Raw genomic sequence first — 12,973 nt, 5'->3', positions numbered from 1 at the left:
AAATATAAAAATGATATCCAATGAATTGGAAATTTTAAAAAAAATATGTAAATTCAGATTTAGTCTCCAAATAGTAAAATTTTTATTTTTATCTAACAATACATTTTTCAAAATGCTATATTTTTCAAAATACATTGACCAACTAATTAGTTTAACTAAAATAAAAGGACTAAATAATAGTATTTTTAAAAATATAGGGATTAACTAATTAAGTTTTTGAAAATAAAGGAACTAAATAGTAGTTTGAATAGCATAAACAACTAAAATTTTGACGAAATGACTAAATAGTTTAATGAAAGTAAAATACAAAGATTAAATAGTATATTTTTCAAAATACATAGATCAAATAATTAATTTTATTAAAATAGTGAGACTAAATAATAAATTTCGCTAAAAATAATATTATGTAGTTGTTAGAGAAAGAGTGCCCGTGCCCATCCTTTTTGTTTTAGTACATAAAATAAAATAATTATACAACACTATACCAAGAATAGTATTATGAAACATACATTTTAATAATAATAATAAAAGTAATAATAAAATATTATGATATTTTATATTATTTTTATTTTTAAAAAAATTAAAATGATGTTTTAATGATTTTGACATAATTAAAATAATTTTAATAATCAAACAATTTTTAATATAAAATAAAGACACAAACCTAACTCTATCAAATGAGTAATATAATTTTAATAATTAAATTAAATCAAGTTAAACATTAAAAAGGTATTTAGTTTAGGTTATAAATACTTAGAACTTATAAGTTAATTGAAACTTATAATAGTATTTAAAATTTTAAATAATTATATGTTTAATTAAAAATATTTATAATTAACTAATAAATAATTATATATTTAATAAAAAAATTTATAAATATATTTATTATTAAAATAATTAAAAATAATATTAAATAAAATATACGATAAAATTTTAAAAATTAAATGAAAATAATTTATAAATAAATAATTAATGTGTTTAATAAAAATAACTTATAAATATATTTATGATTAAAATAATAAAATAATATTAAATAAAAAATAGTGATATTTTAAAAATTAAAAAATAATAATAAAATAAAATACTTAATTAAAATAACTTATAAATATCAAAATAAAATGCTAAACATTCTTAACCTTTTTTAACTTATAAACTCAATCGTTGAGTTTAAAAAATATTATAAATAAATAGATAAATTTATTTTTAGAGTTTATAAATTAATTTTAAATTAACATAAATACCCTCTAAATATAATAAAATTATTAAAATTATAATAAATAAAAGTAATTATATTTAATTGAAAAGGAAAAAAAAAAACACTTCGCATTGCTTAAAAAGGAAAGGTGACACGCCATTAGGTTTAAATGAAAAAAATTTAATGAGGAAAGTAAATAGAAATTAAAAAATAAAAAAGCATGACACCTGTTGCACAAATGGTACCTACTGTCAAAGAAGAAAACAATTTTGTTTTACAGTGATACAAGGATAGAATGGTCCAAATACTGTTACTACAACAGAAAATGGAGGTTTATATATATATATATATTTTACATAATAACCAGTGCATTTGAAGTTTATACCATGGCTTTTTTTTTTTTTTGGGCAGATAATTGCTGCATTTTCCCAATAAGAATCAAATGCAGAATCCTCCAGTGCTAAGCCTTTCTACGCCCTTCTCATCCTTGTTTGTTATTATGATGGGAGGCCTGGCAAAACAAATTGCAAAGTTGGTTAGGGTTGAAAGGGAATTGACAAATGAAAAATCGTGTAACATGGGCGACAAATCCCATAGGAATAATGTATCTATACGCAGAAAACCAAGTCACAAAGCACAAATCAGATGCGTACAGCACAAAGTCATAAATAGTGAATCACAGAGTCATAGCTTGGATCACAAATGTAAATTTCGGAAGTGCAAGTTTGGAAAAGTGCTAACATTTTGAGAAATTAATCAAAATTAAAGTAGTCATTTAGCTTCATATGCTGGTTAATGCAAAAAGTAATAATCAAAGAAATAAACCAATGTTGTTGGTTTTAATGAAGCTCCACATAAAAAAAACCCTATCTACTGTTCCAGGATAAAGGGTTAGTTATCTCTGCAACAGAAAGTTTTGTTTCCACAACAAGAATGACATACTGGCGTTTGATTCAAAGCTTTCAACTAGGTCAGAGAGATGTTAATCGTATGAGAAGATAATTAAAACAAAACAATGTTTGAAGATCATAAAATCCACATAGCAGTGTTACATTGTCCTCTTCAATGTTTCATATGATGTCTAATTTAAGTACAATTTGCAAATAAATGTATGAAGAAGTATACAGGATGATGCACCTTGAAGAGATTTCTCAAAGTCCAGCAATTGTGAGATGAAACCTGAGTTGGGAGCAGCCTGAGGTCGTCTATTCCTCACATATTCGAGAGCTTGGGATACGCTCATGCCATGCTTTTTCATCAGATAGGCAACAACAATTGTCACGCTGATAGCCAAGACAAATAAATTTGAAGCTAAGAACAAAGCACTACATATCTGTATTCCAACTTTTAAAATTTAAAGAGGCAAAATATTAATCATAGCATATTCTTTCTTGAAAGGCATAAAATGCTCGTGTCAAAAGAAGCTTTAATCAATGAAATCTTCATAATATAGGAAACAAGAATGGTAAATTAAGATGAATAAATAATAAGAAAATTCACAAATTAAGATGAATAAATAATAAGAAAATTCACAAAGTTAGGGTATATCTTATGAGGTATCTTTTAGGTCCCAACCAAAAAGATGCCCGGCCCCCTAGGGCCTGGATATCTCTCATAAAATTCGCACCACACTTAATGTGTTCAAGCATTTATCATTACTAACTCCATTGCTCACTTCTTTTCTGTATCATTGCCACCCAAAGTTGATGTTACTTGCAAGATGTCCATTAATGCTACATTTCATGTAGAGATTAGCATATTTCTAATTCAATCTTGAATTTGCAATTGAACTCCAGGTGTAACAATAGGACCAATCAAAACAAAGTATTAATTCTCCCATAAACCCTTCAGATCAGAATTGAAAAATCACAATTGTAACATAGGGCACAAGGCCTAACACATGTACCAAAGTACCACACGCCTTAAACTTGAAGTGTATGGTTCAACAAACAAGTTGTATAAGCCAAAATTGCATTTAATGAATTAGGATTCTCATCTTCAGGTGTCAGAGCATTGTTCAGTTTTGGAGCTAAAGCCATTTACCAATGAATTCCAGAGCAATACTTCACAGATGATTGATATGCCAGATCACTTCAGTAGCAAGAATAAGAACAGAGTCCTAGAATGCAAGTGTCATAGGTAGGGAAAGAGGAATCACCTTCTGGATCTTCCAACAAAGCAATGAACCAAAACACCGCCACCCTGTCTTTTTGCTTCGTCAATAAAATTGAAGCACTCATCAAAGTATTGTCTCAAATTTGAGTCTTCTTTATCCGCAACTACCTCACAAAGAACACCATCAAGTTATAGTGGGTTTTATTTATAGAACCTCAATAAGATTTTATGCAATGACAAATGGCAAACAAGAAGCACTCCTAAATCTTGATACTCAAATGTTATTAAAAACAAGGTAGGAAATACTTTAAGAAATATAAATGGAACAAAATATAGATGGAATCATAAATATATACAATTAATAGCAAAACATTGTGGCAAAGCTAAAGAACATTACAACTAAGAATGTGTTTGGTATAAAGTTAAAAAATAAAGGGTCAAATGTTACTCTTGTAGCTTTTAAGTTTTAAAGAGGGTAATTATAAACCTAATCCCCCAAGGATAATATTTAACCCCTAAAGAAGATAAAAATATTAATAAGGTGAAAAGTTAACACAATCTCTTTAAGTATCTAAACACCATTAATGAGGGGTTAAAAGTTACAAGGGTAATAATCACCTCTTATTAACCTCATACTAAACTACCACCTGAGTTGAAATTTAACTTCCCAATGCAAGAAGTTGACTACAGAATGAAGGGAATTTTTTTTCTTTTTTTTAAGAGAGGAAAGCAATTTTAAAAAATTATACCTGAATAAGCATGATGTAGAATATCATAAGTCTGAGGCATTGTGCATTCAAAAGAAATAATGTTCATCGGTAAAAAGATGAATCATACCTCCAATGACTTTATATATAAAATCATTTTGATAAGCAGGAGCCAAAGTATTAGCCACTGTTAAGATGTGTGTAATATTCTTGCTTTTCAGTATATCCTTATTATTAGCAGCACCAACAGAACCCAAGAAGAGGCCCTAAAAAATAAAAATTATTATAAAAAAAATTTACAAAAAAAGAAGCAAAATCCAGCCTAATACGATGAAAGGAAACTTAAAACCAAAGCGTCAATGAATAAGGAACCAATGATACATTGAATAATTAAACATCAATTCCAAGTACAATTACCTGTTCAATTTGGCATGGGATGTTGTCCTCCTTAACGCATCTTGTCAAATTTATAACTCGCCAAAGTGCAGCTATTTGGTTCTTAATTAAATCGTCAACACTATCCATTACTAGGAAGAACAAAACTTCTAAACTCGTCTTCAAGATTTCTCCTTCAAGAAAGGCATAACACTGTTAAGAATTAAGAATTGCATCCTTGTCTCACACATGTTTCTCACATGGAACACCAATTAACACATGGAAGGAATAAATACTACAGAATTTTAGAATATCATGCATGAAAAAGAAAATCAGAGGTAGCAACATGAATACAATTTCACAGGTTAACGACCACTTCAATTCAATTACAAAACTTTATATATATATATATAACCTATACAGTCGGCAACAAGTGGGTCAATTACCCCGTGATTCCAATTCAGTTCAATGGCCTACCTCCAAGGAAACCCCCAAGCGAAGTCTCTTTGCTCTTTCTCGTCAATGTGAAGCTCGATCTCAACTTTACCTTGTGCAATTAAGGCATTTTAGGGTCTGCTTGATTTTCGCTCAGGCACCGAAACCCACCAAAAAGCTGTCGTTTTTGGTTTTGAATCATTAGCTTTGATTGGAATCGAAGAAAATGGCAAGATGTTGAACAGGTAGGATAGAAGACGATTTTGTAAATTGGAATTGAAAACAAAGGGCAGATGATTCTGTATCCATTAAAAACAAATAAATACTCTTCCTAAATTTCAGAAGAAAATTCCATAACCCCAAAATTAAAAATAGATAAATAGAAAAAGGAAAGAAAAGAATCAAAAGCTCCATTACAAACACATCTTTATTTTTAATTATTTTCTCTTGATCAGATTTGAAAGCCGAGATACATAGCTTACTTTCAAAGCTCCGTTAATCTCCTCCCAGAATCCGGGCAAGGGAAAATGTTGTTGGCGGATCGTGATTCTCTGTTATTTTAACATCCAGCTGCGGCAATTGATTCTCGTCGGGAAAGGAAAATGCATGAAAGAAAGACCTTGTTGGGTCACATAACTCAAGCTCATGGGGCGGGAAAAGTTTTCCTTGTGGTTATCCAACCGTTTTGGGCTTCCTTATGGGCCTAAGCAAACTCCACTGTAATCCCAGCCCTCTAGGTTTATCCATTTTCGTGGCAATAGCGATTATCCAGCTGCATCCACCCGCCGCTTTTTATCGTCCGCATGAGATCTATGCGTACTACAGTACGCTCACTCTGCCACACCCTTCTCTCCCCCTTCAAGTTTCTTCTCTGCTGCTCCTTTGTCTATTTTCTTTACCAAGTTAATGCTCAGATCCCTTTCTTTCCTTACCAGATTCTTTAGTTCTCCCCGTTACCAAAGATCTTGCAACCCTCCAATATGTGACCCAAATCGATTATATCATCCAACCACCCACCAAGCTTGCAATTGATTTTCCTCTAATGGTGCGATATCATTTGGCAATGTGAATTGTGATTCCATTCTTGGCCCTGAGGTTTCAAGGTCACTAATGTACACCCCTCTACTCTCCAACCGGCCCGGTGATAATTTACATAGGGTCTGTTTGGATTAACTGTTGAATCTGATCGATATTGGTGATAATATTCTTGTAGCTGATAGCCGATAACTGATAGCTGATGATAGTTGTTTTATATTAAGTGTTTGGTAAAATTATATTTAGCTGTTGCTGTTAATATGTGAAATGACTAATAAATGTATATATCATATAATTTATTTTATTATTTAAATAAATATAAAATTATAAATTTATTACATTATATTATTTATTTTATTATTAAATTAAATATATAATTATTAAATTAATATATTATATTATTTAAATAAATATATAATTATTAATCTTTTATATTATATCATTTATTTTATTATTGAAATAAGAAAATAATTATTTTTTAAGATAATTAAATAATTTTAAAAATATAGATAAAATAATAAAATAATTATTATTGTTAATAGAAAAATTTATAATTAATTTTAAGTTTTTGGATATAAATAAATATTTTATATTTTATGTTATTAATAAAAAATATTTTAACAAAGTTGAAATACATTAATTAAAATATTAAAATTATAAATAAAAAAATAAAAATATTAAAAATATTAATTTTCAAGTTAAATAAAAAAGGATAATATGGTCAAAATAAAAAATAAAACCAGATCAGCTATCAGCTGATGAGAAACAGCTCTAAAAATAGAATGATAAACCGCATGATGGGTATCATATCAGTTGCCCATCAGCTATCAGCTGTATTTTTTTAAGCTTGCCAAACACCACAATTTACCTGTTTGGGTGTCTATCAGCTATCAACTGAACCCAACAGGTAAACCAAACACCTCCATAGAATATTTCATCAACGCGATGTCTATCAAAATTAACGGCAAGCAATTGGCTCTGGACCAGATTGGTTTTATAGGTACAAAAATAAGCACAATTGTGCCGTACACCACTTTGGAGAGCTGAATTTATGGCATTCGCTAAACTTTGGGAGAGTATTGAGCATATTATATTTTAATTTATTTTAATATAAATTTATATAAATAATACATAAAAATAACTAAACAATTTAGTATTACAATCTAATTTTCTTGGAGGAAACATTCTCAACAATCACAGCATATAAAGGCTGCAAATGGCATGAATATGACAAAGGTGGCTCCTGTGTCCACTTTGGGCCTTTGCTTTACTTCAAAGGGCACTAGTATTATAGAACATAATTGAATGCAGAGTTACCTTGAAATTGAGCTACTTGTATGCTAGGATTCAGTTTATCTCTTCCGATGAGTCGCTTTAAATGGGTGATTCCTTTTTGTTTTGGATGAGCACAAAGCGAGACTATTCATGTAAAAAATTATTAAACAAAAAGGCTGGATTATTATAATGATACATGACTAGCATGAGCGATAGTGAGTACAAAAAGTATAAAATCATCTGTCATTTGATATTTAGCACCCAAGATGCTACTCCAACAAGTTAGGTTAATCTAAGGATTTCAAGGCACCATACAATATCGGTTAGTAGTTAAATTAGAGTTCTGATGAAAGAAATCACACATAAAAATCTAGGTAGATTCACTCATCTCTTGTTATAAAGAGAGATCAAATATGAAAAGTATTAAACATTTGTTGCATTATATAAACTTATTAAATATTTGTGAAAATATGAGAATTTCGATTTAGATAAAATGATGAGTTTCCAGAAAACAAAAGTTAGAGATAATAAAAAATTAATTAAGATAGAATTCTGGAAGGGAAAGCAGCTCCAGATCTTTGAATGACGGAAAAAAGCAGACGCCAGATGCTAGGTTGCTGAACCATTAACGCGAAAACAAGGGGGCCCCGCCCAGCTCATAGAAGTCCAAATCCATTAAACTCAACCGAAGAGAAAGTCCAATCAATTAACCGAAAGAGACCTTGCCAGATGCCATAGAGAAAGAAGAAACTGAGCCCCCAAACTTGAAGGTTGAAGCCTTAACTGGCAAACCAACTTTAATATTATTCTACCCACCCTGAAATTGGCAACTTCAACTTAATCAAAAGCTTTCCTTCCTTGTGAATGAAATCCATGCAAGAAAAACACCATAGAGCAAGAGGATAAGGGATCAAATATATTAGTCATTGGTCAATTTTACCTCACCCACTTGTTAATTCAGCAGCCTCGAGTTGTCAACTGCAGAATATCTCATTTTTTGTACTATAAATAGACATTGAAACCCAGTGCTTCTCCACCCATCAGCTCTCTTTCCAGTTTCCAATAATGGCAATCCCTCGTAATCTCTTTCTCTTCTGTTCCCTCATTTTCCTTATTTCTCCTTCCATTGCGCAAACTTCCTTCAGGCCCAAAGCACTAGTCCTTCCTGTATCAAAAGACCCATCAAGTCTCCTTTACCTTACCCAGATCAACCAAAGAACCCCTCTCGTTCCTGTCGATGTCACCCTGGATCTTGGTGGCCTGTATCTCTGGGTTGATTGTGAGCAAGGCTATGAGTCATCCTCTTATAGACCTGCACGCTGCAATTCGGCCCAGTGTTCACTTGCTAACGCAAATGGCTGTATAACCGAGTGCTTTTCTAGTCCAAGACCAGGGTGCAACAACAACACATGTGCCCTGCTCGTTGACAACACGGTTACAAACATTGGCACTGATGGTGAGCTTGGTCAGGATGTGGTGTCTATCCAATCTACGGATGGATCAAATCCTGGTAGATCCGTTTCTGTTTCTAAATTTCTCTTCACTTGTGCTCCTAAATTCATCTTGGAAGGTCTTCCCAGTGGTGTCAAGGGTATGGCTGGCCTCGGAAGGACTAAGGTTTCTCTCCCTTCTCAATTTTCTGCTGCCTTTAGCTTTGACCGGAAGTTCGCCATTTGCTTGAGCTCCTCAACAACTGCTAAAGGTGTGGTGTTCTTCGGTGATGGGCCTTATGTCTTGCGTCCAAATTTCGATGCCTCCGAGTCCCTCACTTATACACCACTGATCCTCAACCCAGTAAGCACAGCAGCTGCTTTCGTTCAAGGTGACCCTTCCTCTGATTATTTCATTGGAGTGAAATCTATCAAAATCAATGGAAAAGCTGTTCCATTGAATAAAACATTGCTATCCATTAACAGGGAAGGCTTCGGTGGAACAAAGATTAGCACCGTTAATCCTTACACTGTCATGGAGACAACAATCTACAATGCTGTTGTTAATGCTTTTGCGAAGGAGATGGGTGATGTCCCAAGAGTGGCATCTGTGGCACCTTTCGGGGCTTGTTTTAACTCTACCAAAATCCTTGGCACTCGCCTTGGAGCAAATGTGCCATCAATTGATCTTGTGTTGCAGAGCAATAATGTTTTCTGGAGGATTGTCGGTGCCAACTCAATGGTGGAAGCTAATAGTGATGTGCTATGTCTGGGATTCGTTGATGGAGGTGTAAATCCGAGGACTTCAATAGTGATTGGAGGGCACCAATTGGAGGACAATCTTCTGCAGTTTGATCTTGCCACTTCAAGGCTTGGGTTTAGCTCTTCTTTGTTGTCTAGACAAACAACTTGTGCAAACTTCGACTTCACCTCTAAAGCTTAAGAGGATTTTCGAAAGCCTCATCCTACTCTTGCATTATTATTTGTTTTGTTTGATATTTTACTGTTTAATTTTGGGGCTGTTACTCAATTTTTATTAAAAAGAAATAATAAAAATAATAAAAGGAGACCATGCATGATTGCTATTTGCTAGTGCTGGCCTCACCAATTAATGTAATGTTATATTCATGATAAAGCGGCTGCCTTTGGTGTATCATGTATGCTTTTGATGCTTCTTATTTGATACGAATTATGTACCTCAAATTATATATATATATATATATATATATATATATATATATATATATATATATATATATATATATATATATATATATATATATATATCAGTTGAATGATAAGAGTACTTTGTAAAAAAAATTAACTGTAATGTTACTTACAGCTTTTTTTATAAAAGTTATCTTTACTTTATTTTATTTTAAATTTAAAATTAAGTCTTATTTATTTTAAAATTTTATATTAATTTTTATTTATTTTTAAGAATTTAATTATATAAATCATTTTTCGTGTTACATATACTGCATCACCCAAGAAATTAGGGCATGCAAAAGTTAATTAATATGCATAAAATATAAATAAGTTATGGGTATGTAGAGTCTAATGTTATCAAATCGAACTATATAAAAATTAAATTACATAATTAAAACAAATTAGAATATTATGATATAATTTAATTTTAATGTAATTTAAATTTAATTTTTGCTTTAAATAAATTAAAGTCAATAATTTTATGTATAATAATTAAATAATATTTGAAGTAGTATTAAATTTTTAAATATATATTAATTAATGTATCAATAACAAATATTCAAAAGAAATATTCACATTTGAATATATATATATATATATATATATATATATATATATATATATATATATATATATATATAAAGGATTTGCATCTTCTTAAATTATAGAAAATTAAATTGTAAAAATTAATTTAATTTAAATTAATGTTGAAAACCAAATAGAAAATATTTAATTTAGCCTATGTATTTAATAGAGAAATTTAATTTTATCTATTTTTAATTTTTTTTCTAAATTAGCCTAAAATTTTCAATTTAAATTTAATTTAGTATCAAAAAATTAAATTTTATGAATTAAAATTTTTAATTTCTTTATTTAAGATAAACAATAAGAAAATTAATTTTTTTAATTTTAAGACTAATTTCTTACTTTAAGTTTAAAAAATAATAAATTTAATTTTTTAATTTTTAGAAAATCAATTTGTAAAAATTAATTTAATTTAAATTAATGTTGAAAACCAAATAGAAAATATTTAATTTAGCCTATGTATTTAATAGATAAATTTAATTTTATCTATTTTTAATTTTTGTCTAAATTAGCCTAAAATTTTCAATTTAAATTTAATTTAGTATCAAAAAATTAAATTTTATGAATTAAATTTTTTTAATTTCTTTATTTAAGATAAACAATAAGAAAATTAATTTTTTAATTTTAAGACTAATTTCTTAATTTCTTAATTTAAGTTTAAAAATTAATAATTTTAATTTTTTAATTTTTTCTAAACTAAATCAAACTTAAATTAAAATTCTTAAATCAAATTAAATTAAATTAAAAATAATTAAATTAAATTTTCCTAATAATTACACCTAGGCTAAACCAAATTAAGCATGGCCTAATTATCTATTGGCATATGCGGAGATTTGGATAGCATTTGGGATTTGACCTTTGAGAAAATTACAAGCTTATCAGGATCACTCAATTATTGCAATGAAGACAAAGCCATTGACGGCTAATTATTAGGTATACTGGGAGCACTAAAAAATAGTGCTCATTCTCTCACAGAAAGTGGACCCTTTCTATAACATAGAGAGTGAGTCCCACATGACTGTAAAAGATGGTGTATGTGCACCGGGTGCACCTAATAATTCCTCGTCATTGACTTGTCAGCGATTTATTATCCCAATTAATGTCCTAGTGCCGCAGCTTATTTAATGAATCTTGTTTATTTAATCCAAAATACTTATATAAATATCTTTTGTTTGAATTTTGAATAATTATTTTTTATTTCTATATATAAAATCATAATAAATTTTACGAAAATTTAGTTTCATTATATATATATATATATATATATATATATATATATATTCTTTTCTCCATATGAAAAAGTCTCTAAGAACTTATTTTGTTAAAATGGAGAGTTTGATCATTGTGGCATTGCAAAATTTAAAAAAAAAAATTCAAAAAAGTTACACATAAAGCAAGTTTGAATTTTTGTAAAATCGTTGAATGAAATTTTATTCATGTAGTATAGGAATGCTGATATCCTTTCTTAGCATTATTAGTAACCTTTTTATAGAGGCTCTCTAAATATAACGATCATAATTTTTTTTTATTCGAAACTCGAGATCAACGGTTGATATTATTAATTTAATTCAATCCCACAATAGGGGATTTACTATCAAACTCAAGATAGTATCTAATAAAATAAAATATCAAACAATCTGCTACCGACTCCCATTACATTTATAAGTAAATACAATATTTAATTGTAAAAAGTCGAATATAAGTAAAATAATACTATCTAACTATTTAATCATTAGATTACTACGCTCAGTGATAACATTATTATTAACTTAAGTGTAAGGCATAAGCACTCTTATTTATTTATTATTATTATTATTATTGGGAATAAGTCTTGCTATTTTATATGAAATAATATTTGAAATTTAATTTCTTATGATTATATATGTTATGTATATAATTAAAAATAGATAGAAAAATATTAAAATATCAATAATAGAACAATTATAAGAGAATTAAGAACTTACATTTACGAAACTCAAAGTTAAATGTAATTTAAAAATAACAACAAAATAAATATTAATTTAAAAAAAATATGAAAGACAATATTTTATTAAACTATAAAATTTATACAATAGATTATATAAAATTATGACAATGAATATTATTTTTTATATATTTTTAAAATATTATTTAATTTCTCTTTATTTACATTCAGTATTTTTTTCATTTTGACTTTTAACGTTCACCGCTTAATACCAGTGTGTGTATAAACTGCATATTTTATCATTGGATTAGATTTGAATAATTCATCTATTTATTGACAAAGTACAATTTAATTCGTAAGAAACAAAGTTAGCATACAGACTTCCTTTCACATATAGCCAATTCGTACGTTACGTCATATTATTGTTGAATTAGACCCATAGATTTCCCGGTACACAGATCCTTCCTCTTTTCAAACACAACGCGTACTATTATGAGCTCTAAGCCAAAGTCTTGACGTACTCAGGTTTCCTTATGTCAAGAGGACACCCCCCATCACAAAGTTTTGATAATAAAAAAATTATATACTAAAATTAATTTATATTTAATAATTTGATTATAATTATTAATTTTATTATAATTATTAATTAATTACAATAAATTCATATAAATTTCATCATAATTAATAA

At 28.8% G+C, this 12,973-nt stretch overlaps 2 protein-coding genes across 5 annotated transcripts; one reads left to right on the top strand and one right to left on the bottom strand.

Annotated features, from left to right (window-relative positions):
- Positions 1-1,365: 1,365 nt before the first annotated feature.
- Positions 1,366-5,484, bottom strand: LOC110670938 (dual specificity protein phosphatase 1). Of its 4 annotated transcripts, none has more exons than XM_021833261.2 (7): positions 5,310-5,484; positions 4,870-5,126; positions 4,435-4,586; positions 4,250-4,283; positions 3,354-3,474; positions 2,333-2,478; positions 1,366-1,706 (listed from the first exon to the last, which is right to left on the bottom strand). In XM_021833261.2, the coding sequence occupies exons 3-7, from the start codon at positions 4,540-4,542 to the stop codon at positions 1,693-1,695; spliced, it is 423 nt and encodes a 140-aa protein (XP_021688953.1). In that variant the 5' UTR covers positions 4,543-4,586; positions 4,870-5,126; positions 5,310-5,484; the 3' UTR covers positions 1,366-1,692. The 4 variants fall into 4 exon arrangements, with proteins under 4 accessions (XP_021688953.1, XP_057992524.1, XP_021688952.2 ...); XM_058136541.1 differs by having other exon boundaries at positions 4,148-4,283; positions 4,839-5,126; positions 5,310-5,481; XM_021833260.2 differs by having other exon boundaries at positions 4,148-4,283; positions 5,310-5,479.
- Positions 5,485-7,989: 2,505 nt separating this feature from the next.
- LOC110670860 (probable aspartic proteinase GIP2) lies at positions 7,990-9,720 on the top strand. The gene has a single exon (XM_021833144.2). It carries the CDS (start codon positions 8,203-8,205, stop codon positions 9,508-9,510), a length of 1,308 nt encoding a protein of 435 aa, XP_021688836.2. The 5' UTR covers positions 7,990-8,202; the 3' UTR covers positions 9,511-9,720.
- Positions 9,721-12,973: the final 3,253 nt, after the last annotated feature.

The sequence above is a fragment of the Hevea brasiliensis genome, chromosome 15 (assembly GCF_030052815.1).
Source record: "Hevea brasiliensis isolate MT/VB/25A 57/8 chromosome 15, ASM3005281v1, whole genome shotgun sequence".
Taxonomy (NCBI): domain Eukaryota; kingdom Viridiplantae; phylum Streptophyta; class Magnoliopsida; order Malpighiales; family Euphorbiaceae; genus Hevea; species Hevea brasiliensis.
Note: the sequence above shows the minus strand (reverse complement) of the source record. Positions and strands in the feature narration are given on the sequence as shown.